Below are 27,800 nucleotides of genomic sequence, written 5' to 3'. Positions count from 1 at the left end.
TGCCCGGCGCCCACCGTCCCCAGGGCCTCCGACCCCGGACCATAGGGCTGATCCTGGTGCGGGGCCCGAGGCCTCCCCGAACTGAGCCGTGGGTGGGCTGCTCCCAGCCCCTGCCTGTTGTACCAAGAGAGTCCACCCTTGGGGTGGCCTCTGACACCTCAGCTGGCTTCTGTGCAGGCCAGGTGCCCGGGTGGGGAGAGCAGTCAGCCCCCCGGCTTCTCGAGGGAGGGAGCGGTCCTGAAACCGTGGGCACAGAGACTTCGGGAGCAGCAGCCCCACAGCTGGGGACCCTCTGGCCTGGGGTCCCTGCCAGGGCCAATGTCTGCCCCCGATAAGTGGGGCTGGGAGAGAGGGAGGGAAAGAACAGGGGTGTGTTCGGGGCTTGTGGCCCTGACCCTGGGCGCGGTCCAGCCAAGCCATCTGCGGGCAGAGGGTGGGGGGCATCTTCTGGGTTCCGGCCCAGCAACACCGGGTACGTGGCCACAGAGGGAGCGGGCCGGCAGCCCACTCGGAGCAAGCGCAAGCGTGTTTATTGGAGTTGTGTTTGGGAGTTTACAAGAGTCTACAACATCCCGTACAGAGCAGAGTGTGTGCAGAACAAGCCAGCAGTCAGGGCGGGGATGGCCACGCTCCAGGTCACTCTGGGCGCCTCGCATGGCAGGGCCCAGCAGACGCGCACCCGCACACGCCCCGCAGCTGAAACCAGGGGAAAGTGGAAAAGGACACGGCACCATTTTCTTATTGTAGAAGCTTTGCCTCTAAAAATTTAAATATCTCTCTCTGTGTACGTGGATCTTAAAAGGTCGTGAAGACTCCGCCCTGCCCCAGGGCGGGCTCCTTCATCCCAGGAAGAGGGGCAGGGCGGAGGGGCACAGCCACACCGGACAGGGGGGCAGCCTCGGGGGCGGCAGTTCCGCATCCTGAGCAAACGCGGGCCCCGCCCAGCCCTGGGCTGCAGGGAGGGCGGCTCAGAGCCTCAGCGGGAGGCCAGTGGTGGCAGCACCTGACAGCTGGTTGGTAGCGCCCTTGGCGGGGGGCCGGCGCATCCCCACAGCCCTCTTGCCCACGCAGCAGGCGCCCTCAGGGGTACCCCGCTCCTCCTCTGGGGGGCCCCTTGGGCACTGCAGCCGCTGCTGCCGCTCCTGGGCCCGGCGGGCCCAGCTGGCGAAGGCGCGCACACGGCTCTGGCTGCGGGAGGAGGAGCGCCGCAGGAAGCCCGGGCCCCCCGCTGCCCGCTCCCCAGCCGGGCCCCCGCTGGTGGGCAACGTGATGCCCCCAGCCTTCAGGAACCCCATGAGGCTGCGCAGCTGCTCCGTCAGGGCGTCCGGCCGCGCCCCCCGCCCTGCCGGCCTCTCCCCGGCAAGGCCCAGGCCGCGGCCCGGGCTCTCCACGTGGGGGGCAAAGTCGTCCGCGGTCAGGTCCCCGAGGCTCTTGGACTTGGCAGCCACAGTGCAGACCAGGAGGCCCACCAGGGGGTGGCGGGCCCAGGGTGGCCATGGGGCCAGGGGGCGGGGCTGCAGCTCGTCAGGCCCCACAGGCAGCTGGCCAGCAGCCTGCAGGTTGGAGTTGGATTTGCTCTTGGTCACAGCGGGCAGGTCCAGGCAGGCGGCCGAGGCCGAGCAGGGCCACAGGGGCAGGCGTCCCGCTGGGGCCCCTGGGAGGCTCTCAAGTCCCAAGCCCAGGCCCAGCAGGGAGAGGTCGATGACCGTGTCACCAGACGACAGGCTGGAGGACGAGGACACGCTGCCACAGTGGCTGCCTGGCTCCAGCGGCTGCCATAGCTGGTCACTGCCAGTGGCATCCAAGGACACGACGGGGCGGGGCCCGGCCAGGGGCCACCATCCTCCCAGGGACTCTGAGGGGACCTGCCCCTCGCTCTTGGCCCTTCTGGGCACATGGCCCAGAGCCCGGGGGTGGCCCCTGCTGTCCGTCTGGCTACCGGGGGCCCCCTGGCAGGCCCCAGCAGGGCCCCTGCCGTGGCACGCCCACCGCCTGCTTTCGGGGGCTGGCTCCGTGTTCCCTTGGCTCCCGGTCCCGAGCTGGAGGGGCCCGGAAGCTCCCAGAGCCGCCCTTGGGGGGCTCGCCGGGCTGGTGCTGGGCCCTGAGGAGCACTGGGGCCCTCCAGGGGCGTGGCTGGGGGAGACGGCCGCTGGCAGTGGGGGGCCAGGACCCCGGGCTGGCTCCTCGGCAATGGTTTCCAGGCTGCACAGGGAGGAGAAGGGGTGGGCATCTGCGGGGAGAGGGGGAGGCAGGTGTCAGGGGCGCCCGCAGGGCTCCAGGCCCCTCCACGTGCTCACAGCTGCCCCCACCCTGCCCTCCGGCTCCGCTGCTGCTGGGGGAAGAGATGGGCCTGGGCGCACAGGCAGGGTCCTCCCGGGGCCGGCGCAGCTCAGGGCCCATGCGCGGCCGGGCCCCGTTACCTGGCACTTGGCCGCGCTCAATCCCTGACTAGGAAGGCAGCATGGGGACAGAAAGGAGAAGAGGGTGGTCAGCGCCGGGGTGGGGCTGGCCGTGGACAGACGGACGCAAGGCTGGGTGGGTACAGAGGGGGAGCGGGAGGATGGCCCAGCTTCCAGCACGCCCTCCCCAGGCTGGGACTGCTCCCTGTGACCAGGGGCCACAGGCAGTTCTGTCACGACCAGCCCTGGGGCCGGGGTGGGGGGTGTCCAGAGCAGAGCTGCTCATACGTGCGTCCCCAAGGCCAAGGGCCACGGTCGATCTGCTCCCCTCACGCTTTGCAAACAGAGGCCTCTATGTCGGGACTCTGAGCCCCAGCCAGGAACCCAGGCCAGACTCCCCAGAGGACTGCGGTGCCGGCCAGGGGCCAGGCAGGGGGAGGCAGGAGGAGGGCCTGGAAGCTGCCCCCGGGCCCTGGTGGTCAGGCCAGGGAGGGAGGCTCGGCCCGGGCACTGGGGCTGGTCTCCAGAGGCCACCCTTTGGGCTGCAGGCCTCGGCAAGCAGACCCGGCTCGGACTCCCCAGTCCCCAGCCCGGGGTGAGGACGGCTGCAGCCAGAGCCGCAATCACTTTCCCAGCCCCTGGGGGGCATCGGGGGCCTGCAGGGCAAATCATGGTCAGACGGGGGTCTGGGGGCTGAGGGGCCCATGGGACCAGCCAGTGGAGCAAGGAAACGAAGGCACAGTGAACACACGGAGGCCACGGTTCTGGACACAGAAGCACAGTGGGGACGCCAGCCAGGCCATGCGGGGGCAGCGTGGGAGCCACCACGGGGACACTGCAGAGGAGCGTCTGGGCTTACCGGTGGAGAGCACGGGGGACTTACTCCTAATCTCCTCCAGCTTTTGAACGAACAGGGCGTTCATCTCCCTCTGCGGGGCCCCTGCCTGCCTGCGGGCGCCCTCAGGCCAGCGGGGGTTCCCCTCGGGGCTGCCTGGGCTGCTGGAGTCCGAGGACACGAAGCCGCGGCCGCCCGGCCCCGGCTGCTGGGACCCAGGGCCCTTGGGGGCCCCTCTGCTTCTCCCCGGGGCTGTGGGCGGGGCCCCCAGCGAGCCCGCCCAGGCGCGGGGCTGCTGGCTGATGGCCGCGTGCCTGCCCTCGGGCCCCGGGCTGGGCAGCTGCCCCCTCCGCAGGCCCTCAGCGTCCTCACCGGTGCAGGAGCCCACCACGCACTTCATGCAGGTGGTGGCCATCCTGGCAGGCCCAGGGCCCTCGGGGGCCTGCGGGGGCCGCACCTGCACCGGGCTCCTCTCCACCGGTGCCTTACCTCGAGGGCTGCGGCTGCCCGGCTCCTCCAGGGCCGGGGCCTCGGGAGCGGGGCCGGGGCTGGAGGGTGCTGCGTCGCTGGCCTCCCCCTCAGAGCCCACGTCCTGCGGACCCAGGACCAGCTCTGGGAAGGCCTTGCGGCCTGGCTTCTGACTTTTGGTTGGGGCACTGGCCGTGCGCCGCAGGAGCCGCTGGCTAACAGAGGGCCGGGTCGGGGGCCGCCCAGCAGCATGACTGTCCAGGGATCCGGGCTTTGGGCCTCGGAGGAACAGGCCTTTTAGGCCCAGAGCCTGCTTGACCTGCAAGAGAAGGAGATACATAGCCGACAGCTGGGCACCAGGGGCCGGAGACTGCCCAGCCCCATCCAGCTGTGCTCCGGAGGCCGTGGCCCAGGAGAGCCTGCTGCGGCCCGACGGGCCGGCTCGCTGGGGGCACCACTCAGGGCTGTGTGTAAGGAGGACAGTCTCCAGGGAGGCTCTACCAGGGGCGGAGGAGGCTGTGGCCTCAGCACAGCGTGGACGGCGCCTGCCTGCACCAGGGTGGAGGGAGTGGGCGCTGGAGGACGGTCTGTGGCTCTCAGGGCAGGTGGCCAGGGAGTGCTGGAACGGGGAGGCCTCCCCAGGGTCTCCCAAGCAGAGACCTGGACCCCAGCCCTGTGCCCACTGCACTCTTCACCCCTCCAGCCCCTGGGGCCCCAGCTCTGGCAGGGCAGGCTGGCATGGGGCCCCCAGGGTGGCCCTGGTGTGGAGAACAAGACAGGGTGTGAACCAGACAGAGCAGCACCGCTCCCACCCGCCCCCAGGCACCGTGGCCGAGGAAGCAAGCACAGCCAGGTGCAGCCCCGCGGTCGGCTCACCCATACTCCTGCCCGGCCCTCTCCCCTGGAGGTGCTGCCTCTTCCGGGAAGCCTTTCCAGATGCCTGCCAGGCAGTCCTTCCCAGATGGCCGGGCCCGGGAGGCCCCTACAAGGCCTCTCCCCGCAGCCTCCCGGCCTAAGGAAGGAAGCCAGTGTCCCCAGGACCGGCTGGCACGTGCCTGGGTCAACCCCGGAGAGGCCGGCAGGGTCCTCACATGCAGAGACCCTGGAGACAGCCACGGTCCCCGCGACACGGGGGCACATCTGGGCAGAGGCGTTAGTGGCCAGCACTTGAATCAGCTGTCTGATTCAAGATCCCAAATCCAGAGCAATTTGGTCAAAGTTGGCTAGAAAGTCATTTAGAAGAAGGTCCAGAATTCAAGCTCGGAGCTCCTGGTCCCTGGGATCTAGCCCCGCCCCCCCCACCCACCCTCTCCCTCCAGCACTGGGCGCGGAAGCACAGACAGATCAGAGGGGCACACAGGCAGGCAGAGCACAGAGGGAAGGGTGGGGAGAGGGGGAGGGTACGGGTGCTGGGAGGGCCGGCGGCTGGAGGACCGGACACGGTGGGGGGCAGGGCAGGGCAGGGCGTGGGGGAGGTGCAGGAGTCGGAAAGGCCCAGGGCAGGAGGAGATGGGCCAGACCTCGGGGCGGACACACAGGAGGCCCGGCTGAAGTCCTGGACCTGCCTCGTAAATGCTGCTCTGTGCCTGAGGATGGCCCAGGGGACCCGGAACCACGTCCCGACCCGTGTCACATGAGCTGACAGTCTCCAAAATGCTACCAGGAATTCACGGAGGCTAATGGGGTGGCCTGAGCATGCAGGTGGGGGGCGGGCAGGCCACGCCGCCCCCGTGCTGGGGTACCTTTGAGCTCCTAACAGGGCCGTGCTTCTAAAAGTAGACTTTGGACATACAGAAGCCCACTGCAAGACCAAAGAGACAGAGTGGGGCTGTGAGACACCAAAAGCAGGCGTGGAGCGCGGAGACGGAGACACAGGACCGACAGGGCAACCACGGATGCACAACGGAGCTGGGAGGCCTGCGGGGCCTCCATCGGCGGCACCCAGGGCCGAGGAACACGGTAGGAGAGAGACGGTTAGTGCCGGAAGCCACGTGGACCCGCGTGTGTGCCTGACAGACCACCGCGTGCAGCCTTGCTAGGCCCCAAACTTAGAACGAGGGACCCCTGGGCTCTGCAGACTGGGGAAGTCAGAGTGAGACCCCGTGTGGGGCAAATGTACTGGGAGCAGGTGAGGGACGGGGCAAAGCCAGGCAGACGCCTTCAAGGGGGGACAGAGAACCAGGGGGCCCCGGGCAGTAGAAGGGGAGGCTCAGGAGAGATGGGAGGGGCCGGGGCTGCCCAGGAAGGGCCATGGCTTCCATATGCTGGTGGCCACACTGGCCCCGGGACATAGAGGCGCGCCCGGGGGCCCCGGCCACTCATTTCGTGGATGGAGACACAGGCCCATCAAGGTAACCACTAGGCCTCATGGCCCCAGGGACACGGATGCGGTGGGGGGTGGGGGGGGCTGGGGCACCCCTTCCCAACAGCAAGTGACCTTGCAGGTGGCACTCACCTTACCACTGATGTCACTGACGGCCACGTGGACAAAGATGGAGGCCTCTTCCATCCCCTCCAGGTACACGTGCCGATAGCCTGAAACAGCCGGGGTCATGCTCACCACGGCTCCTACCCACCCACGTCCCCCACACTCTACTTAAAGGTCCCAAAGCCCTGAATACAACCTGTGAGCCTGGCCCTGGGGAGTCTGCCTCCTCCAGGAAGCCTGCCAGGATTGCTGTCTCCTGCAGAGCAACCACCTTCTGGGGGCTAAGGGGCTCCGCAGCTGGTGCTCCCCTCCCCCACCCTGGCCACACAGGGCCGTGGCCTTGAACCCTCCTCCTCAGCCCCCTCGGTATCCCCAGGCCCACCCGTGGTAGGAGGCAACGCGCAGGAGGAAGCTGAGCCCCACCCCGTCCTGGCGTCCTCTGCTGGCCTGCGGGGGACGCGCTACGGGGGGCACTGGCCCAGGTCTCTGCCCTCCCCGACCCCCCCCGGCCCCCTGCCCACCTGGCATCATGCTGCTGAAGGCCAGCGTCCTTTGGCCTATGAAGTCACGCCCAATGGGGTCGTGGTCCCAGACGAGGAAGCGCACCAGCGCTATCTCAGGCATGTGCACCGTGAACACCAGGGTCTCCTCCCACATGGGGTTGAATCCTGGAGGCCACCAGGAGGAGGTGTCTGTCACCTTTGCCCCGCCCCCACCTCTCAGACAGGCCGGTCCCGTCCGCACCACAGCTCCAGCCTGGAGGCCACGTGGGCCCACGCCCTCTCCCAGCACCTCCTCCTGGGCTGGCCACCAGCTGAGAGAAGCAACCCCGGAAGGCCAGGCGGCTGTCACTGGGCGTCCAGCCGAGGGGGCATCCTGGACAGTTATGTGGGTCACAGGCGGTGGCCCTCACCCTTCCCTTCCCGGTCAGACTGGTGTCACCAGCACAGGAGCTGTGACGGGGCCTCGGGGCACAGGCTGGCCTCCGGGCGCCCCCGGCCCTCCCGCGTCCTCACCGTTGTCGTCCACGACGCGCGTCTGCTCCTTGCTGCAGTCCACGGGGAGCCCGATGACCTCCACCTCCACGAAGGGGTCGATGATCTGGCACACAGCGCAGGGTGGCACCCCCGGGCCACGCCCCGGCCCTCCCCGGCCCCCCAGGACCTCCCTCCTACCTCCCCTCGGTCCCCCAGCATGGAGTCCCGCGGCTTGGGGAGCTGCTGTCCACTGATGATCCGAAGCACCAGCTGCTTCTTGAGCTGACCAGGCAAAGGGTCCTCGGAGTTGGGGTTGAAGACGCCTGAGAGGGGCCGGGGTGAGGCTGAGCGGGCAGGGCAAACCCACCCCCGGCTCCCGGGGCAGCCCCGGTGCATCCACGCCCACCTCCACCCCATCCACTGGATGGGAGCCCCGGGTGCGGGAGGGGAGGGGAAGCAGGCTTCCAGGGCAGGGGTGGGCGCCGGGGGCCGTAGGCCGGTCACCTCTGTGGCCTCCCCATGATGTGGGCCCAGCTCACTCCTCCCACAGGTGGACCACGGGGGCTCAGCGCGAGGCCACACCGCCTCTGGGTGGGGGTCCGGGTGCCCGGGGACAGGGTCCAGGGTGGGGGGCCTGGGGCTGTGCACGTCGATAACTCAAAGAGGCCACTGCAGATAAACGCTGCACAGCACAAGCCAAGAGGCACGTGGGAGGATGGGTTAGGATTAAGATGGGAAGAAACCCACAAGTCGTTTTCAGCACACCGGGGAGAAAACTGAGGTGACCAAGAAGGGAGGAAGTGCCAGGCAGACCTCACCCAAGGGCACCTCGCCCGGGGACCCTCGCACTGGGGCAGGGTGGGGAGGGGCCGCAGATGCCCGGCAGGTTGGCGGCACTTCCCTGTGCCCCAGCCTGACCCAACAGGTGGCCTCGCCGTGGCCGCCCCCTGCCACCTCCGTGCAGCAGCCCCCACCCCCGTGTCCCCGTCCCGGGCCCGCAGCCTCACCCTGGCACATGCACTGGGGCTTGAGCACGTAGCCGCAGCTGCCGTTGGCGCTGAACTTGGCCCGGTTCAGCTGGAGCATCCGCCCCTCCGACTGGTAGTTCAGGGCGACTGTGGGGAAGGACGTGAGGTGACCGGCTCAGCGCCCAGCCCATGTGTCCCGCCCCGCCGCTGCCCGTGAGCCCGCGTCCACTATGTGAGCAGGGGCCCTGGGGCTCACATCGGGCACGACCAGGGCCGTGCGTCCCGGCAGGACTTCCCGCAGAGCCAGCACAGCGGCCCCGCGCACCTGAGGAGCCTGGACGCACCTGTGTCTTTCCCACCTTGCCCTGGGGTCCTAAGGCCCCCGCCCCAGTGGCCCCCGCCCCGGCGCCATCCTGGTGAAGTTGGCTGGATGCCGCGAAGGTTCTCCAGAGCCAAGGGCAAGCAGAGCGGCCGCGGAGAACCCGGCTGCACCCCCTCACCAGCCCGGCCGCCCCAGGCCCCGGCACCCACCCATCTGGCAGCCGGTGTTCCAGAAGGGCTGCGGGTTGTAGTTGCTGGAGTCCACTCGGTAGGAGGAGGGATAGATGCGAGAGAGCTGGTGCTGGTTGAAGCGCAGGTACTGGGCCGGCTTCTGCTGCAGGATCTGCTGGGCCTTGGTCTCGCTGAAGGAAGACACCTGCCAGCTGGACGCCACTGCCGGGTGAGACGGGCGGCGTCAGGGCACCGGGTCAGCAACCCCCCCGGGGCCCCGATGCTCCCCCCACCCAGGGGCCCACACCCAGCAGCCCCTCACCCAGGGGCCCCTCACCCTCCATCTCCACGTCGTGGATGCCCACGGACTTGGTGTATTTGACCAGGTCTGAGAGGGCCCGGGACAGCTTCATGGTCTTCTTCTGCCGGGCGGCCCTGCGGGAGGGGTGGGGTCAGGACCTGGGTCGCACGCCTCCCTGTTCAGGCTCCGGGGAGCGTCCATCAGGCGTCCACTATGCCCCTGTGTTCCAGGCGTCGGGACATGCGGTGGACGTGCTGAGAGGTGACACTGGGGGAGGGGGCAGGTGGCCGACCGCGACAGCTGCTACAGGAACGAGCACAGGGACCCGCGCTGTCCAGTCTGGCCCTGCACCCCGGGGTCCCTGCCCTGGGCCCCCACGGCCACTCCCCACCGTGCGGGTCCCTGAGCCTGCGCATCTGACGCCTACTGTTGCCAGGACAACAGTCTCAGCACTTCCTGCCGCGGTGCCTCTTCAAGGGCCCGGCATGGAGGCAGGGCACTGACCCTCGGCTCTGGCTGCCTTGGGAGTCCAGGTCCTCATCCCCCTCCTCCACGCTGGCTGCCTTCTTCAGCTTGCTGCTCTTTTTCTGTGCAGAGCCAGGGCACAGTCAGGACTGGTGGAGCCCCAGGCTCAGGCGCGCCGTCTGCAGAGGCCAGGAGGCTGCGAGGGAAGGGCCTGCAGCCCCGGGGTCCTGGCGCCCCCCTCCTCTGCAGTGCCCTGCTTGGCCCGGGCCCTGGGTGACCTGCACTCTGGGTATCGACCAGTGTGGACCAGGGGAGGGCCATCGAGGCCCCTGCTCCATCCGGCCCCAACCAGGGCTCCAGGAATCCCAGAGGCCCTCGGTCCTGGAGGAGAACCCCCAACTCTGGCTGGCGCAGGGACAGCTGGGGCACATGGGGGCAGGGAGCCCACCCGGGAGCCCGGCAGACCTTGCGCTTGGAGAAGCTGCCCACGAGGAGCCGGCTGTTCTGTCTGCTGGTACCGGCCTCCTCCCCAGACTCCACGTCCTCCTCGGCCTGGGAGGAGAGACAGACAGCGGGGGTGGGGTGAGCCCAGCCTCAGACTCCACCGTGGGTTGGGATGGGCAGCTCCTCCCAGAGGCCCTGGGCCGCCTTCCTGGAAGAGAGGGAGCTGGGAGGGGCGTGGAGGAAGGGGGGAGCCGGGGCACAGGCTGGCCACTGATCCAGCCCCCCGGGGTGCCGAGAGCAGAGGCCTGAGAACAGTGCCCGCTCGCGCGCCCGTATCGGCTCCCCACGATGTGCCATTCGAAACTCATCGAGTGCCTAGTCCTGATTTTTTCCCATGGATGGTGACGGCCTAATAAATGCCGCTTGTGTGTCTGGAACATTCCTTGGCGAGCCCGCTTAGGTAATCCTCATACGGGGATCCCGCAGCTCAGGAGTCCCCGCCTGCTTCTTGCAGCGGCAAAGCTATTACCTACTTAGACAGTCCCCTAGGCTGTGGCCATTTACCGTTACCGATCGCACACGGGGCCACGGTGAACCTCCTGAGGCTGCAGGGCCAGCTTCTTCGCTGCTGTTACAGGACATGCGCGTTGGCGGCTGCCCCCACCCAAGGGACCCCCGGTCCTGGCGGCACCCCGGCCTGTCCCTCCCCCTCTGGGGCCGAGGCACGAAGCTCTCATCCATCCTGAAGCTCAGTCACACCTCTGGAGCGGCTGGGAGTCTGTGCCAGCGTCCCCGAGGTCCCTCGTCACAGCCATCACCAGCCGCCCCCAGCCCCTTCCACAGATGCCCCCCCCGCCCCCGAACTCTCCCAACTTTGCTCAGGACGTGCCCACCAGGGCGGGAGCTGGCTTCGCAGCCGAGGTTCCCTGTCAAGGAGGGGCTTCAGCCAGGGGCACACACATCTGCACATATCTGCACACGCACCCTGCGTGCACCCACGCGAGCTTGTACGCACCCCCCTGTGGGCGCCCCTGCGCACACACGCCTCCCTCGGCCACGCCCCTGCCTGGCTCGCTGGCCTCACCCAGAAAATGAGCAGAGCCCCTCAGGTCTGGGTTCCGGTCGCCGAGCAGGAGATGTGAGGCCCCCAGGCCCGGCCAAGGAGGGCAGAGGGGTCGGGACGGCCACGGGGCCACCCCCACCCCCTCCGCCACCCCCTGGGGAGTGCTGTCTCCCACCCGCTGGCTGGCTGCCCCGAGGGGCGCTGGTCCAGAGCCCAAGGCACAGCAACGTAGGCGCTCAGAAAACCCACGAGCTGGCAGAGGCACGGGAAGCCGTGTTCACGGCGTGTCAGGAGCCGGCAGGGGTGACACACCTCCTGGCTCTTTACACCCCGCGGTCACCCAGCACACGAGCACCCCTGAATCTGGGCACAAGCGCGGAGAGGCGCCTGCAGGCCCAGATCCTGGAGAAGTGCTATGGCCACAGCCAGAATCTGCTGTCACCCACTGCCACCGTGCGCACCCCAAGTTCAGCAGGGGAGGCAGCACCCGCCTGCCGTCCTCAGGGGGTGTGGGCAGCCCCTCCCACCAGGACACAGCGCCTGATGGGCCTCGTGCTCGCAAAATGGGGTCTGCGGGGCCAACCGGCACCCTCCTGGCCCCAAGGCCAGCTGCCCTGCCCATCACAGCCCCCGCAGGGCGCCGGCTTTCAGGCCACTCAGCTGATGTGGCCATCTCCAGTGTTTGCCGGCCCCTCCAGACAGCACCACAACTGCTCAGCAGCACTGGCCCAGCCCCCATATACTTCACGTCCGCCTTGACGGCCCCCACAGAGGAACTTCCCAGAGCTCAGCGGCCCTTCCCTATGCAGCTGGAGGGCCTCCGGGCCGGGGACTGCACAGCTGCCCAGGACTCACTCGGCTCTGAGAGCCTGGAGCCCCTCCCTGTCACCACCAGACCCCCCAGGCCACGCCCAGATCCTCTTCTGCAAGGAGCTGCAGGTGCCCTGGGGGTTGCCAGCCTGCTCCTGCCCACAGGCAGGGAGGGTGTGGGCTAGAGGAGCTGTCGCAGGCCTCCAGGGGACAGGCTGTTAGCCACACAAACAGGGCAGCCCCTCCCTGGCCATCTGCCTGTGACAGGGTGACAGCTGAGGGTCCCTCATGATGAGAATTGGAAGAGCCAAGTGTGAGCTCCTGGAGGATCTGGGGTGGAGAGGTACACCAGAGGCAGTGTGTGTGTATGCATGCAGGTGTGTGTGTGTGTGCAGGTATGTGTGTGTGCAGGTGTGCGTGTGTGTGCAGGTGTGTGTGTGCAGGTGTGTGTGTATGTGGGCAGGTGTGTGTGTGCAGGTGTGTGCGTGTGTGCAGGTGTGTGTATGTGGGCAGGCATGTGTGTGCAGGTGTGTGTGTGCAGGTGTGTGCGTGTGTGCAGGTTTGGGGGGGCAGGTGTGTGTGCGTGGTGTGTGCGTGCAGCTATGCAGAAACCTCACGCTCTGGTCCCTCCCCCAGCTGCAGGCCGACCCCGCCGGCCTCGGGGCTCTCACCTTTGTGGCCTCTGCTTTGTGCCCGCGTTTGCCAGGCGGGGGCAGCGTGGCCGCGGTGACGTCACTGGGGTCCTCACGGTCCCGAATCTTTGACTCCTTCATTAGGGAATCCAGTTTCCTCTTGGCAATGTTTTCCACACGCTTCAGGTTGGTGGAGGCCTGAAAGAGGCGGACGGCCAGCCCCTTGGCCTCGGTCCCCAGCTTGCGGGCAGCAGCGGGGACAGCGTCCAGTCTCGGGCAGGGCCAGCACCACTTCACGCTCGCCCCATGTGAGCTCCAGCTCACGCCTGGAGCTGGCCCCAGGCTCGCTCCTACATCACGTTGCTGTGCGTCCCGGCATGTGATTTGTCCCGGGGCCTCAAACAGGGCCGAGCAGGCCCTGAGCCCAGGCCCATCTGATTCTAACACCTGTCTCCTTCAGATGCTGCCCGCGGGACCAAGTGGACCTCTCACCGGGCATCCAGTGGCCACTCTGGGCTCTGAGAGCCGCTCAGCAGCTCAGGATCTGGGAACCCACCACCAGCCACCGTGCGCCTCAAGGAGATGGACGGGGTGGGGACAGCCCCCAGTGTGGCCCTGACCAACTTGGACCCTCCAGGCAGGGCCTGGGCCTTGGGCATCTGGGCACCCCCATGCCCAGGCTGGAGTGGGTGCAAGGTGGCCACCACAGACAGAGGGTTTACTATCACCCCTGGCCAGGCAGGGAAACGTGCAAACCCACCCGGAGCGGGAGGAATCCACTGCCTCAGGGCTTTCTAAAACAATTAGCCAGCTGCACAATTGTTTTCCCATCCGATGGCCCCTCAGGGAGAAATAATACCTTGGCGGTACCCAGAAGAGGGAAGACGCTAATTAGAGAGTCCCCCTCCCATCCCCGCCTACCCCTTGGCTGCTCAAAGCCCTTGTGGACTCCTCAGCCTCGCAGCATTGCCCCTGGTCCCAGCGACTCTCTGAGAAGAGGTGACAGCCGCTAGCTGGGAACTCGGGGTTCGTGTCCTGTGTGGAGGGGTGGGCAGGGGGTCCCCCGCTGGCCCAGGCCGAGTGCATGCCCAGCAGCCTGGCAGCTTTGCAAATCACCCTCAGAATCTGCCCCATGCCCCAACAAGGCTTGAGCTGGCTGCTCGGGGCTGCAGCTCCCCCGGCCCCCAACACCCCCCACCCCCACTCACATCCCCGTTGAGGAGCTTGCAGTCGTCATCAATCTCATCTGCACTGTCCTCATCAGACACCTCGCCCTCCTCAGCATCCTCGCTGATGTCGGCCGGGAGCTTCTTGCCCTGGGGGAGGAGGGGGACCTCGGCAGGGGCCCTGTGGGAAGTGCTGGGGGGCCGGCACCCACAGGAGCAGCAGCAAAGCGTAGGAGCCTTTCCCAAGCTGGCTTGTGGCTCTCAGGCCGGGGGCAGGGCCGGCCCACCCATCCTTGCAGCAGCAGCGTGGGGGGGACATGCCCGGGTGTGCATGCCAAAGGCCCCAAATTGCTTGATCGCCATGGGGAGATGGAGGCCAGGTCAGGGGCAGGGCTTGCTGTGACCCCTCAAATCTATCACAGATGGTGTGGAACCCCAGCCTGTCTGGAGCAGGGCCTTGCCCCTGACCTGACTGCAGGTTAGAGGTCGGAGGTCAGAGGCTCAGCAGGATGCTGGCCCCAGGAGGGGCAGGCAGGGGCTCACCTTCACCAGGATCTTGCCCCTGAGCATCTGAGGAGAGGGTAGCATGGTGGCATCCTCACTGCTTACTGATGACAAGTCCAGCTTGTCCCCGAGGATGTCAGTCAGATACTGGGCCATCTTCTTCTGCTGGACGACACTGCAGTGGTTCTCGATGGACAGGATCACCGGATACCTGTGGCCCCAAGAGGGAAGGCGCAGAATGAGGCCAGGGGAAGGCTAGGTCTCACCTATGTAGGACTGCAGGTCACCTGCACCACTGAATGAGGAGGAATCTTCACAGGAGCCCAGGATAGACGGGGCTGCCAGCCACTCTGGGAGGGGGCCCACCAATGGCTTTCAAAAGCGAGTGAGTGTGGGGGAAAGGAACTGGGAGACCTTAGGGATGGGTAAAGAAGACATGTACTTCTTCTCCCAATAAGAAAATAACAAAGACGATTAGAAACTCCAGGAAAAACAGAAGGAAACGTTCAAGCAAGTCATGGTTTGAAAATGACGCGGGGGACCCCACTGGTGGTCCAGCGTTAGGGCTCTGCGCTTGCACCACAGGGAGCCCAGGGTTAGGGTTAGTTCCCCTCTGGTGGGGGAACTAATATCCCACAAGCCACGCAGCACAGCCAGAAAAAAAAATGCTGTGGACTACACTGAGGTGCAATGTGGAGCAATGGATAGACTGTGAGAAAGATGATCCCATTCACCGAGATACTGGAGACACGGTCTTGTGCATGGCCCTGGGGCCCAACGTTGGCCCAGTAAGGAAGGAGACATAGCCTGGTACACACCATCTGGGGGGAACATCATTATTACCTACGTGGTGCAGAATGCGGAGTGCAGCGTGGGGATTTTCATGATAAGTTCTTCAGTTGTTTGATTTATTTTTTCAGTCATGTGCACATTTACTTGGATTTTTGCCCAAAAGCAACATAATCCTTTTAGAAAATGTAAATGACCCAGACCTAGAAGTCATAAACTAGAGCAAGAGATGGGTGAGTCCTGCGATGTGGAGAAGAACGGCCTGGGGCAAAGGTGCTCCCGTCCCCATTTCCCAGTCAGGGAACCGAGGCCTGGGGGAGAACCTTGTGCCCACAAAGATTATGCTGGCATGGGAGGTGCAAGCCCCGTCCTGAGACCCCAGCAGGCCCCTGGCTCCTTGGCACCTACGGGAGACCCGTGTGTCCCAGCCCCCCTGCCCTGAGACGCCCCCCCACCTGCAATTCCAGAGGCCAGAAGGTCCTGCAGAGGTCCCTCACTCCCACTCCCTTCCAAGACAGAGCCTGTGCCAGGTCTTCCCGGAGGGGCACCTCTGTTCCTAGTTCTTAAATCTGTCTCACTTCCCCTCCCCGGTCCTTCACTCAGTTAGCTCCTCCCTCCCACCTGTGGGCCTCACTGAGCTGAGACTCCAGGGTAACTGTGGGGAGGCAGCCTTCTATTTCCAGAAACCAAACTGGATTTTGTTCAACAGTGTCTACAGCCGTCCTGAGTGACAGCAAGTTGAGTCTGGACACAGAGTAACTTCTTAAGGGCAATTAGTGCCAGAGCCACCACTGTCGAAGGCGTCTGACACCAGGTGTCTGTGGCCCGGGGCCGCCGACACACGCGCCCTGCCTGGCCCAGCTGTTGCTCCTGCATCCACCGCCCCGCCGCTCCTCCGCCCCTCCCCTGCCCCTCATCCTCAACAAGAAACCAGCCGCCAAAGCGTTGCACGGCTCCGCAGAAAGGATGTACAGCAGGGGCAGGAAGAGGCCCTTGAGCCCCTCCCCCCCAACCCCCGGGCCAGCGCCCCCCAGTCCCAGCCACTCACTCGTTCTTGACAAAGGCGTATTTATTGATGGTTTCAATGACGTCTTTGAAGAGGATCTTGGAGGTCAGGGTGTAGCCATGGTGCACAATGGGCTCCCCGTCAGGCCCATCCCAGCAGTCCACTGTAGGCAGACAGGCCTCAGTGGGTTCCAGGGGCCGGACCACCAATGCCCAGAGACCCACAGTCCATGAACACTAACCAGAGTCGGTCCTCTTGCTCCACAGTTAACACCAGGAGAGACCTATCCCAGCCCCGGCCAGGCAGAGGGCAGAAACCGTGCCCAGAGGCTCCGGAGGGCTCCTCGGGGCCACCCCGCCCTCCCACAGAAGACGTCAGCCCGCGGCCAAGGCCCGGCCCCCGGGGCCGAGGGGCGTGCTGGGTCCCGGAGCCCCAGCACTCACCCTCCACGCAGCGGCAGCCGGCCTGCAGGACCCAGGCGTACATGTCCACCCTCGACTGGGACATGAGCTGGTCGCCCACGAGGTAGGTGTTGTGAGACGAGGTGATGAAGTAGTGGCTCAGCGGCCACGTCATGTCCTGGTGTACACGGTGGTGCTCCGGGTTGAAGATGTCGCCGGCGGGGCTCCGAGTGTAGTTGGTGAAACCTGCTGGGGGAGCAGGGTGGGGGTGAGGGGCTCAGCCCCATGTGCCAGCCCCGCCGTGGGCTCGTCTCGGGACCACCCGCCCCCATGCCGCGTGGACCCCTCCGCCCCCCGCTGACCTGGCAGCGCAGCTGGGCCAGCGTGGCGCCCACTCACCGTCAATGCCCATCGCCCCCTTACTCTTGTTCTCCGGGCACGGCTCAAACTGCTCGATGATGTCGCGGCAGCTCTCGAGGGTCACGCCCGTCATCTAGGCCAGAGCCAGGGCTTGAGGCCAGGCTGGCCCATCTCCAGCCCCACCGTGGGCCGCCTCCGTGCACGGGCGCTGACCACGCAAGGCTGAGGCCCTGTTCCCTGCGGCGTGCTCCCCCGATTGCGGGGCTCACTGGCCACCCCCAGTGGCATGAGACTTGGGACTCAGTGACCCGCAGACTACAGAGGGTCCCCTGGGTTTGGAAGAGCTGGTGCTGACTGAGGACCCTTGGCAGGGGAGGCGTCTTTGGCAGCATCAGCCGGGCCACCCGCCACCGCTGCTGCGTTAGGGGTCTCGAGAGCCGTGGACCAGGGTGGGCTGGCAGGGAACGAGGCCTGGTGTGAGAAGGTGCAGGAGGTCCAGGGCCACGTCCCACCTGGGAGGAGCCCAGGGGGCTCACCTGGCCCCTCCTGTCACCTCCCCAAGTCCCTCGCGAGAAAGCTGCCCGTGGCAGCCGAGCCCAAGGTGGCCTCGCCCATCGCTGGACCCGTGTGTCAGAGGCCCCACGGTGCAGCCCCCAGGAGGCCCCCGCTCCCAGAGGCAGGCCCACCAGCGGGGCTACCTGGACGTCCCCAGGAATGGGGGGATGGGTATGTAGTGGGGGGGAGGGGCAAATGGGGTCAGAGCTCGGAGCAGCTGTGGACCCAGGAGGCCCAGAGTCAGAGGCCAGGGCTCAAACCACCCAGCCGGTGGACAGCTTTGGCCCCAGAAGGTAGGAAGAGTTCTGTAGAGCTTAGGGCAAAGGTCAGGGAGCAACGGGTCAGGTCTGCCCATCCCAGCCCGGGCCACATTCCCTCCCTCCACCCCTGTTGGAACAGCGGCCCCTCAGCCTCACTCTGGTGCTGCCCACAGTAGCCGCACCCACGCTGTCTGTGGTCCGAGCCCCCCTGTGGGAGCGCTGTCCCCTCAGGGGGTGGCCTTCCCCTCCCCAACCCGGGCCCGGGATGAGGGGTCCAGACCCCTGAGCTTCTGGACCCTGAGCTTCAGCTAGGCAGTGCCCAGGGAGCACTTGGCCTCTCAGGAGGCATGGGGCGGCCTGGGGCCGAGGACAGTGGGCAGGCACACCCTGCTGGCACCCAGAGGCACCTGCACGTCTGCTGGACAAATGTTGGAGTGAGTTGGCAATGGGCCCAGAGCCCTGGGGGTGGGAGCCGGCCAGACCCACGTGGCTGGACCAGGCCTGAAGGCTGGGCCAAGGGACCTAGGCCAGGAGATGCGCGACACTAATGTCGGGGCCGAGGTCAAGCGCGGGCTCCCCTCTGGAAGTTCCGGGGGGGCCACGGTCAGGGCTGAGCCACTCTCCTTCCCCACCGGCTTGGCGGCTGGCCCGTGCTAGGAACCGAGGCAGGTCCAGTAAGTGGGCCTCGAATGCCAGACTGGTGCCCACACTTCCCCAAGCTCTCAGCCACACTGTGGACGGGCTCAAATGCCCCGGGAGGCCGAGGTGAGGCCACCGCCACCAGGAGCCCAGCTCCCGCTGGGGACCCTCACCTTCTGCTCCACCTCTAGGAAGCGCTGCAGGTCAGCGGCGTCCAGGTGGTCCTTGTGGTCGCTGTAGGCCAGCATGAGCAGGTAGAGGTCCCGGCGGGTGGACATCATCTTGTAGAAGGCACAGAACTCCTCAAAGCCCAGTGTCCCCTGGTGGTCATCTGTGTCTGCTTCCTGTAACGCAAGGCCTCCGGGTCCCCTCACATCCCATCCTGGGCCTCAACCGCAAGGGTGCCTCCAAGCTCCCCATTCCTCCGTCAACCCTGAGTCGAATCACCCCTCCCCCTTCCAGCATCACTGCCCAGGTCACGGGCTCATGAGTGCTCCCCAAGCCCGGCCCCGGCGTCCTCACTGGGCTCCCCCTCGCCTCTCCCACCAAGAAGCCACCGAGTGACCCGTTAACACAGATCTCACCCCACCTTCCTCTTTCCGAGCCTTCCAAGGTCAACCTGCATCTGAACCCAGCAAAGTCACCCCACCCTGGAGAAATACCCCACCCTGCAGCCAACAACACCCCACCCAGGAGTTAATGCCTACACTGGGCTGTGATCTGTAATTAGGGTTGGCCATCCATTGATTAGAAAAGCAGAGGGCCCCCGGGCATGTAGGAATCCCAGACTCTGGCTGGCACAGCAGAGATGAGAGGACGCTGGTCTCAGCCACTGTCCTCATTTTGCCCAGAAAGCAGCTCACACAATACCCACAGGAACCCCCCAGGCAAACCCACCAGGCTGCTAATGAGACCACAGACTCCCTCATGAATTCACTCACTCAGGGAGCACCTGCTGAGGACACCAAGGGCCAAGGCCAGGGACAGACCCAGAGGACAAGGGCACCCAGTGATGGAGGCCAGGCTGCCCCTAGGAAGCCTGAGGGGCTACAAGGTCATGGGGGTCCCTGGAGCTGGGCCAGAAGGGCCACGTGGAAGGTGCTCAAGACCCCGAGTGCCGAGGTTGGGTCCTTAGCCCGGTGAGCAGGGTGGGGGGTGGGGGGCGGGGGGCGGGGGCGACTGCCTGGCAAAAAGAGACACCAGGTTCAGCACCACGGATAGCAGTGCACGCCAGCCTCTCGGGGCGTCTGCATTGTCTTTTCTCCTATGGCCACATGATCTGGGGTGGCTGGAGATGGGAATGAGGCCCCCTCTGAACCAGAAGGATCACCAGCGAGCCAGGTGCAGGCCACAGCCACCCCCATGTCCCTGGCCCTGGAGAGATTAGGGCTCCTGGGAAGGCTGCCCTGCCTGCCCCGGCCCGGTGGCTTGGCCCCTAGGTGGGCGCCCAGCACAGCCCGAGCATCTCCCTCCAGGACCCGGGTGCCCATGCCGGGTGCTCACACCAAGGCCAGGACAGGGCCAGCTTGGTAAGAGGGGCCCAGTCCAGGGCCACCTGCACGGGGCCAGTGGATGCCAGATGAGGACCCCTGTGTCTGTGCCAGGTTTGGGGGCAGCCCTGTGTCTAGAGCTGGTGAGACAGACCCGGGCAGGGCACTCACTGCAGGTCAAAGGGCCCCTTCGGGACAGAGGCCGGCTGGTAGCCCTCCCAGGGGCCGTGGCTGCAGCTGGGCAGAGATGCCCATCTGCTGAGTGTCCACCTGCAGGGTGATCTGGCCTCTCCGCAGGCTCCGAGCTGGGCAGCATGCCGAGGTGGTAGCTGAAAATGCTTTGTGATGACGAGGCCCTCAGGGGCCGGAAAGGCGGCTCTGAGCCCTCGGCCCCAGAAACGCCTCCAATGAGGTCACGCAGCCGCTCTCCTCTCCACAAAGGGAAACCGCAGCGGGTGAAAGCACACGCCGGCCGGAGCTGTGCTGCTGGGCCAGGCCTCAGAGCCGCCCAGTGGGCGGCCTGGCCTATGTTCCACGGTTATTTTAGGCTTAATGAAATTACGCTCAAGCCACTCTTTACCCACCATACAGACCTCTCCTTTGATTGGGGCAGTTCCAGGCAGTGGAAACAATATTGAGATTTCTCGACCATAAAATTGTTACTAATTATCAGAGTCGCTCTGCCTGGCTGGAGGTCAGCCCTCCCTCCCTGGGCTCCCGAGCGCCCACAGAAGGCCCGGTGCAGATGGGCAGGAAGGTCCAGGTGCTCAGGGGCCACTGTGGACAACGCCCACTTGGGGCTGAGCTGCCCAGGGTCTGGGGTCAGCAGTTTCTGGCCTACAGCCCCCTGCTGGCCTTTCTACAGGGCCCCACCGGCAGGTCCTCCTTGAAGCAGTCTAGACAGCGCCCAGACACCACTAGTCCTGGGGCTGGTCAGAGGGCTTTGTGGGGAGCCCCTTTTGTGCCCAGGGGGTGCGGGAGAGGACCAGCCTCCTTACAGGAGGGGCAGGGGGCGTGGACTGTCCGGAGCTCCCAGCGGGGGGCATTTTCAAGCCAGGTCTTGGTGGTGGACCTTCAGGTCCCAGAAGCCTGTGCCCACTCGCACCCATTCCGTGGGGGGCACTCGTCTCTCGTCCTGCCTCCGAGGCCAATCTGAGCCCCTGACACAGCCTCACCGTTCTGGAAGGCACTGCTGACCCCTGAGCTGCCCCTGGAAGCAGGGCAGGCAGGGAACGGTGGGGCTGCTCTGCGGGCCTGAGCTATCTGCCGGCCCCTCACGGCCCAGGCAGGCTCTGTCCCGCTGGGGCCTTCAGGAGGGGCCCTGTGGGCCCCCCAGTCCTCACCCAGCAGTCCGAGAGCATCCTGCTCACACCACCCCGCCCCCGCCGTTCACGCACGGATCCACGTGCTCTGAGCCGCCAGCTCCCCTTCCTCCAGCCAACCACAACCTCCCGTCCCTCATGAGAGCCCAGAAGGGAGCAGCCGGGGGCCGAGCCTCGTGGAGCGGTTGGCTCTGTGTGTGTGTGTGTGTGTGTGTGTGTGTGTGTGTGTGTGTGTGTGTGTGTGTGTGTGTGTGTGTGTGTGTGTGTGTGTGTGTGTGTGTGTGTGTGTGTGTGTGTGTGTGTCTCCCTGGTGGCAGCAAGACAGTGAGGCCTGAGTGAGGGTGGCGTTTGCTCTCCCGTCCCCACCCGGATCCAGGACCTGCTGACACCGCCTTCCTCCCCCGGCCCAGCAGGGGCTCCGCAAAGAGAGAAACTAATTACAGACAATAAAGGCGGCCGCTCAGCTGAGGATGCATTTTCATAACTGCTAACACCGGGGTGGCTGGGGACCACAGGCTGGGCGGTGGGTAACCAGAGCTGCTGCCCAAAAGGCAGGGCCCGTGCACCCCACTAAGTCTGGGGAATCGTGGGGCAGTGTGGGACGTGGGGTGCAGGCCCCGTGGGTGGTTCCCCTCGCTGACCCGGCACCTGCCCACATGCCCGGTCCGCCAGCCTGGGGAGGCCCCAGGAGCTGCTGCAGTGGTGCCGGCACAGCCGCGAACAGGGGACAGCTTGGGGCATCTGACTGGCCGCCCCACACAGGTGCAGGATGGCTGCTTCCCTGCCATTTGCTGCAGCTTGGACAGGGCCGGCCTGCTGCCGGACACACACCTGTCCCCAGGAGCCCTCGCTCGGGGCCCGAGACCCCTGGCGGCCCCACCGGCCTCACCTTGAACATCTGCTTCACCCTCTGCCGCGGCAGGTTCACGTTCAGCTTGTGCAGCAGCTGCAGGACCTCCCCGATGCTCAGGCTGCCGTCGCCGTTCTTGTCGGCCTCGTCAAACGTCTGCTTCAGCCACTTTGGGGCCAAGTTAGGGGCCAACGGAGGTGCAGCAAGGCCGGCCGTGCCTCCCTCGCCTCCCCTCCCCTCCCCTCTCCCCCTCCCCTCCCCTCCCCTCCCCGGGCAGGAAGGCGTGGAAGACCCCCAAGCTCCACTTCCCGAAATATGTGAGCCAGCTGGGGCTCACCCGCCCCACACGGTGGACAGTGAGGGGTGGTCCCTGGGGCCCTCCCGCCGTCCGCGAGGATATTGGTCCCGGGTGCGCTGGCGGCGGGCCAGGCTGTCCTCGTCGCGGATGCCAGCCATGAGGTAGCGCAGGCCGGTGACCCAGGTGCGCGCCTCGTCGCCGCTGGGCGAGACCAGGTCCAGCGACTCTCGGTGGCTGCCGTAGTAGATGCTGAAGCAGCAGTTGGGGTCGAAGCTGCTGTCGGGGAAGCGCTGGAAGACCTCTGACTGCCGCCCCTCGCTCACCTCCTGGATGGAGTCGATGGAGACTGCAGGGGGCGGGGGGCACGGTCACAGCCCTCCCCGGGGCCAGGCATCCTCCACCCGCAGGCCCCAAGGTTGCTCTCAGCAACAGCTGGGGCCCTTTGGGGTTTCCCGCCCCGTCTGAGCCTGGGGCCTCCTCGGTAATAAAGTCTGGCACCAGCAGGTGGGGGCCGGGGGTGCAGCGGGGTCCCGCTTGGCGCGCGCCAGCTCAGGCACCATCAGGAATTTCATCACTGGCTACAGCGCCTGCAGCTCCGTGGAGCATCTGTTCAGAGGCTGAGTCACCGCAAGGAGATGAGCTGAGAAGGGCGTTTGTAGGGTCTGTTCCTGTGCCTGAGGCAGGGCCCCCTCTCAGGCAGTCGGGGCACAGGTGGGCAGCATCCCCGCTGGCAGCAGGCACCCTGGGCTCAGCACAGCCAGGGACTCCAGCCCTGCACCCCCTGCCCGGCTCCTGCCCCCGGCGGCAGGCTCGGCACCACCCTGGACGTTACCGTGTCCGGGGCAGTAACGATGGGGCTTCCCCACTCGCGCAGTGAAGGGTGCGCGAGTCCTTCCGTCTTCTGCCCCCACTACCCCCTCCCTGGGAGCTCCCGCTTCCCCAGCTCCCTGTGCGCACGCACGTTCGTGGCAGGGGTGGGGGTTCTGGGCCCCCAGATTAGGGGGCGCTGACAGTCAGGAGACAGCTGCCCCCACACTGTTCCTCCCTCCTGGGGACCCCTCCACGGCCAGAGCCCCTGGTCTCCCCCCGTCCTAGCCTGCTGGTCTCTGCCCTGTCACTCCCTCCCCAGAGGGGCCTCCACGACCCCCACCCGGCTGCTCCCCTCTGTTTGCCGTCCTGTGTTCTTCTCGTCACTCAGCATGATATGAAGTTGTCCTAGCATTAGGTGGTGTCACCCACCTCGCACTCAGAAGACCAGCTTCATGGCGGCTCAGTTCCCAAAGGATGCCCAGTGCTGGGAACAGTGCCTGGCACAGAGCAGGCGCTCCGGATGGAGCACAGGGGCTCCTGCCTGAGCAGCCAGTGGCGGTTCCACCTCCCCGGGGCCCACAGGGCAGTCCCAGCCCCCTCCTCCAAGACACCCTCCCAGGGGGCTCCACAGCATGGCTCTCTCCTGGGCCCCGTGGTGGCAGCAGTGCCCTTAGCAACCACGGGGCTGAGGCCCTGCCCCGGCACACCTGCGTCTCTCCAGTCACCAAAGCCAGAGGAGGGGCCGTAAAGTCCCCTCTCTCGTCTGTAAGGACCCATGTGTCTCTTCCTGACCCCCTGGACCCCCAGCCTGGTCCCTGCCCAAATCCTCACAGCTCATTACCCGCCACCACCCATCCAGACAGCTCTGCAGCCTCCACACGCCTGTCAGCTGCTCACACCCCAGGCGGCCTGGGCCAGCATCCGGCACCGCACCCGGGGTCATGCCCTCAGGGTGCCCAGCAGGGTCTCTCTCTCTGCTCATGAGTGGTCTTATCTCCCCGGCTAGACTGGAGGACTTTTGCCTCTCAGCCCATCTCAGCATCCGGTGCAGGGCTGGGTGCTGGGGCCACTCAGCCTCCACTGAGTCCCAGAGGGCTCTGCTAGGTGGGCAGCAGGGCCAGGGCCCTCACCCCACTGCGTCCAGATGTCCCCGAGGATCTCCAAGGCCAGCTGAGCCCATGGGCCAGGCCTGGGGACTTCCAGGGCTCAGGGTCTTGCTGCCCCTTCAGCTGCCCAGTGGCTGCTCTGGGAGGGTCCTCTGCCCCGCTGGGTGCTGGTCTGGGGGCTCTGCCCTGCCCACCGCTCCCCCACCCAGGGCCACCCCACTCACTCTTGGCCTTCTCATTCTTGCGTGAGGGCCGCCAGCGGATGCAGGAGCGATGCTCATCCAGGAAGTAGAAGCGGACCAGGCCCTTGGAGCTGCCACGGAGCTTCACCATCTGTGTCCCCGCCTGCATGGCGCTCATACATCGCTCCACTGGTGGCCCGCCGACCCGGCACACAGACGGACCAACACAGACAGACAGACACAGACGGGGGTGCCGGTGAGCGCTGCAGCAGCCCCTCTGTGCTCATCGCAGCCTCAGCCCCACCCCCCACATGCTCAAGGGGGTGCAGAGACCACCCACCCACCAGGGCACCAAACTCAGACCCCAGGCCTGCCTGCGGCCCCAGGTGCTGGCTCAGGTCACAGATCCAATCTGGGACCCTGATCAAAGGCCAGAGTCCACACAGAGAATCGGACCGATTCTGCGCAGCCAGGCTCCTGTTGGCCTCCCCGATGGTCCTGCGGCCCAAGGGCCAGGCGAGGTCCCAGATGGGACCCTGCCCACCCCCCAGCTCTACCCTGCTTCAGCGACCTCCCACCCACCCCCTTCCACCACCATGACCTGCCCCAAAGGCTACGACACACGAGAGGACACAGGCATGGGTGGCCGAGCCCGCTCTCAGGAGCTGCTATGCAACGAGGTCCCGGGCCAGGCACAGGGTGGACCCAGGTGGGCGGCATGCAGGCAGCCCCCCACGATGCCCAGCCTGGCTCACTGGCCCGGCTGCAGGCACTCCTGAGAGCCTGCATCCCCTTCCCGTGGCATCTTCAGGAAAGCCGCCCTCCTCACACGCGCCACAAGGGTGGCACCACACACATCCACCCGGAGGCCACGGAGGAGGCTCCACGAGACCAAGGCCCCACACCTTCCCCCAGGGGGCCCCACTGCCTCTCCCCTCCCCTCCCCTAGTCCCCTCCCCTCCCCTCCCCTCCCCTCCCTTCCCTTTCCCTCCCAATCCCTCCCCTCCCCTCCCCTCCCCTCCCAATCCTCCCCTCTCCTCCTCCCCCCCTCCCCTCCTCCTCCCCTCCCCCCTCCCCTCCCCTCCCCTCCCTTCCCTTTCCCTCCCAATCCCTCCCCTCCCCTCCCAATCCCTCCCCTCCCCTCCCCTCCCCTCCCAATCCTCCCCTCTCCTCCTCCCCCCTCCCCTCCTCCCCTCCCCCCTCCCCTCCTCCTCCCCTCCCCCCTCCCCTCCCCTCCCCTCCCTTCCCTTTCCCTCCCAATCCCTCCCCTCCCCTCCCAATCCCTCCCTCCCCTCCCCTCCCCCCTCCCCTCCTCCTCCCCTCCCCTCTCCTCCTCCCCTCCTCCTCCCCCTCCTCCCCTCCTCCTCCCCCTCCTCCCCTCCCCTCTCCTCTCCTCCTCCCCTCCTCCTCCCCCTCCCCTTCCCCTCCTCCTCCCCCTCCCCTCCCCTCCTCCTCCCCTCCTCCTCCCCCTCCTCCCCTCCCCTCTCCTCCCTCCCCTCTCCTCCTCCCCTCCTCCTCCCCCTCCCCTTCCCCTCCTCCTCCCCCTCCCCTCCCCTCCTCCTCCCCTCCTCCTCCCCCTCCTCCCCTCCCCTCCCCTCCTCGACTCCTCCTCCTCCCCCTCCCCTTCCCCTCCTCCTCCCCCTCCCCTCCCTCCCCTAGTCCCCTCCCCTCCCCTCCCCTCCCCTCCCTTCCCTTTCCCTCCCAATCCCTCCCCCTCCTCCCCTCCCCTCCCCTCCTCCTCCCCTCCTCCTCCCCTCCCCTCCTCCTCCCCTCCTCCTCCCCTCCCCCTCCTCCTCCCCTCCCCTCTCCTCCCCTCCCCTCTCCTCCCCTCCCCTCCCCTCCCCTCCCCTCCCCTCCCCTCTCCTCCTCCCCTCCTCCTCCTCCATCTATTCAGCCTCCTGTCTGCAGCTTGCATGTCTCCCAGGTACCAGGGGAGGCCGTGGCTGGCCAGGCTGGAGAGGCAGCAGGCTCCAGAAGTCCCAGGGACAGGTCTGTCCTGGCCCCCCTCTGGCCCTTCACAACTGCCTACAGAAAGCCCGGGACCCAGGAAGTACCATCTGGTGAAGCACCAAGTAATTACCCCACGAGGTCCCCCCGATGAGGAACCCTCGGGTGGTGTTGTGGAGGCCCGTGGGCAGCGTCAGCCCGAGGGAACAGGCAGTGAGGGCTTCTCAGAGGAAGCCAACCTCTGACCTTGAACTGCAGGCCTTGGGTGGGGGGCGCAGTGGGGAGCCGTGCACAAGGAGGCTGGGCTCCAGGGGAGACATCGGGAGGTAAAGACGTGTTGTGGCTGCCAGGACACAGGTAGCAGGGGGGAGGGGGGAGGCTGGGGATGGGGACAGGGACGGGCCCCAGAGACCTAGAACCAGGTTCTGGAAGGTGGTACCTGGACCAGGCCCCATCCACCAGCTGGAACAGAGAGCCGGAGGGGCGGGCGGACCCGAATGGGGCCTTCCGTGGGCCGGCCCCACGAGGACGGACACTGTACCCTCCAGAGTCTCACCGCAGTGACGGGCACCCTGCCGGCCTCTAAGGGCCGACATGTCTGGCACCAGCATGCTGGCCTCACCACACCTGGGCTGAAGGTGCCACTGCCCCCCAAAGTAACAGGGACCCCCTCAGAGAGTGTCCAGCCGCACATCCACCAGGACCGTGGCCCCGGCCCCTCCTTTACCCCTGACTCCCCCACCCCTTCCTTCCCCACTGCCCGCCTGGGGTTCAGCCTCCAGGCCCTGAGCGGGAGGTGGGGTCAGACAGGCGCACCGGGGGATGCTGCCGGAGCCCCATGATCCCCAGAGGGAGACCCGAGGGGTCAGGAGGCTACAGGTTTGCATGGAGGTGGGGTGGGAGCCCCCAGGCCTTTCACAGCCCCAGGAGCAGCCCCCCGCCCCGCTCCTGAGCCCAGTGACCCTGGGCCTGGGCGGGGCTCTAGCCAGGGAGGAGCAGACCGGCCCCGCCCCAGATGACCAGACCAGGCTGCTCCCTTACCTAGCAGGCCAAGCTGCCACTGCGGGGACACAGCCACGCTGCCGCCGACCCAGAGGAGGGCCTCTGCCAGGCAGGCCACCGTTGCCTTGGTCCGGCTGGGGGTAAATGGCCAGGGGACAGACATGCCCCGATGATGGCCAGGGGTGGGCTCACGGAGGCCAGAGAGGGCCAGCCCCCGCCCCACCTCAGCGGCAGGTCAGGCGGTGGCAGGCAGCCCGGGGGCTCCACGGGGCCCCCTTCTCTCCTCGGCGTCTTCCTCCCCGTCACTGCCCACCGAGGCCCCCGCAGGGCTGCTCCCAGGCGCCTCTGGCATTGGCCTCTCACCTGCTGTCCCCGATGGCCCCCGAGCCAGCCCACCCACCACAGAGGGGTCCCAGGAGAAGCAACGCCCCAGGCCTGAGGTGGGGAAGCTGCGGGGCCTCTGCCCGCCCCGCCCACCCTCTGACCAATCCCCTGCGCTAATCCAAGCCTGGATCCAGCCCAGCTGGCCAGAGGATTTAGGCCAAGGGAACTCCCGGCCGGGGACCGGGAGGGGACCAGGCAGGTGGCAGTGTCGACCAAGGCCCCAGGCCACCAGCCCCCACGCCCCGGCTGAGTAACGACAGGCAGGAGAGACAGGTGGTCTCCCCGGGGACCTGAAGACCACAGCTCTAAGGCCTGGGGTGATGGTCCTCATGGGACCACCCACTGGGGCGCACTCTCAGGCCCTACCAGGGGGTCTCCCTACCCCCCTCCGCAGGCTGGATGCTCTGCTGCATCCCAGCCTGTGCCCCAGGAGAAGGCCCTGATCTC

The 27,800-nt window shown here is 66.7% G+C and overlaps 1 protein-coding gene across 1 annotated transcript; it reads right to left on the bottom strand.

Annotated features, from left to right (window-relative positions):
• Nucleotides 1-515: 515 nt before the first annotated feature.
• On the bottom strand, nt 516-27,132 carry PLCH2 (phospholipase C eta 2; the record flags this gene model as incomplete). The annotated part of the gene is made up of 22 exons (XM_079698497.1): nt 516-2,230; nt 3,724-4,021; nt 6,158-6,237; nt 6,652-6,798; nt 7,147-7,231; nt 7,306-7,430; nt 8,115-8,222; nt 8,607-8,789; nt 8,905-9,002; nt 9,373-9,455; nt 9,799-9,885; nt 12,322-12,480; nt 13,491-13,598; nt 13,992-14,163; nt 15,790-15,910; nt 16,191-16,394; nt 16,548-16,641; nt 18,136-18,306; nt 21,664-21,868; nt 21,962-22,268; nt 24,063-24,209; nt 27,009-27,132. The coding sequence occupies 22 exons, from the start codon at nt 27,130-27,132 to the stop codon at nt 969-971; spliced, it is 4,368 nt and encodes a 1,455-aa protein (XP_079554623.1). The 3' UTR covers nt 516-968.
• Between the last annotated feature and the right edge of the window lie 668 nt (nt 27,133-27,800).

Source organism: Hyperoodon ampullatus (genome assembly GCF_949752795.1).
Source record: "Hyperoodon ampullatus genome assembly, chromosome: 2".
NCBI classification, from domain to species: Eukaryota; Metazoa; Chordata; class Mammalia; order Artiodactyla; family Ziphiidae; genus Hyperoodon; species Hyperoodon ampullatus.
Note: the sequence above shows the minus strand (reverse complement) of the source record. Positions and strands in the feature narration are given on the sequence as shown.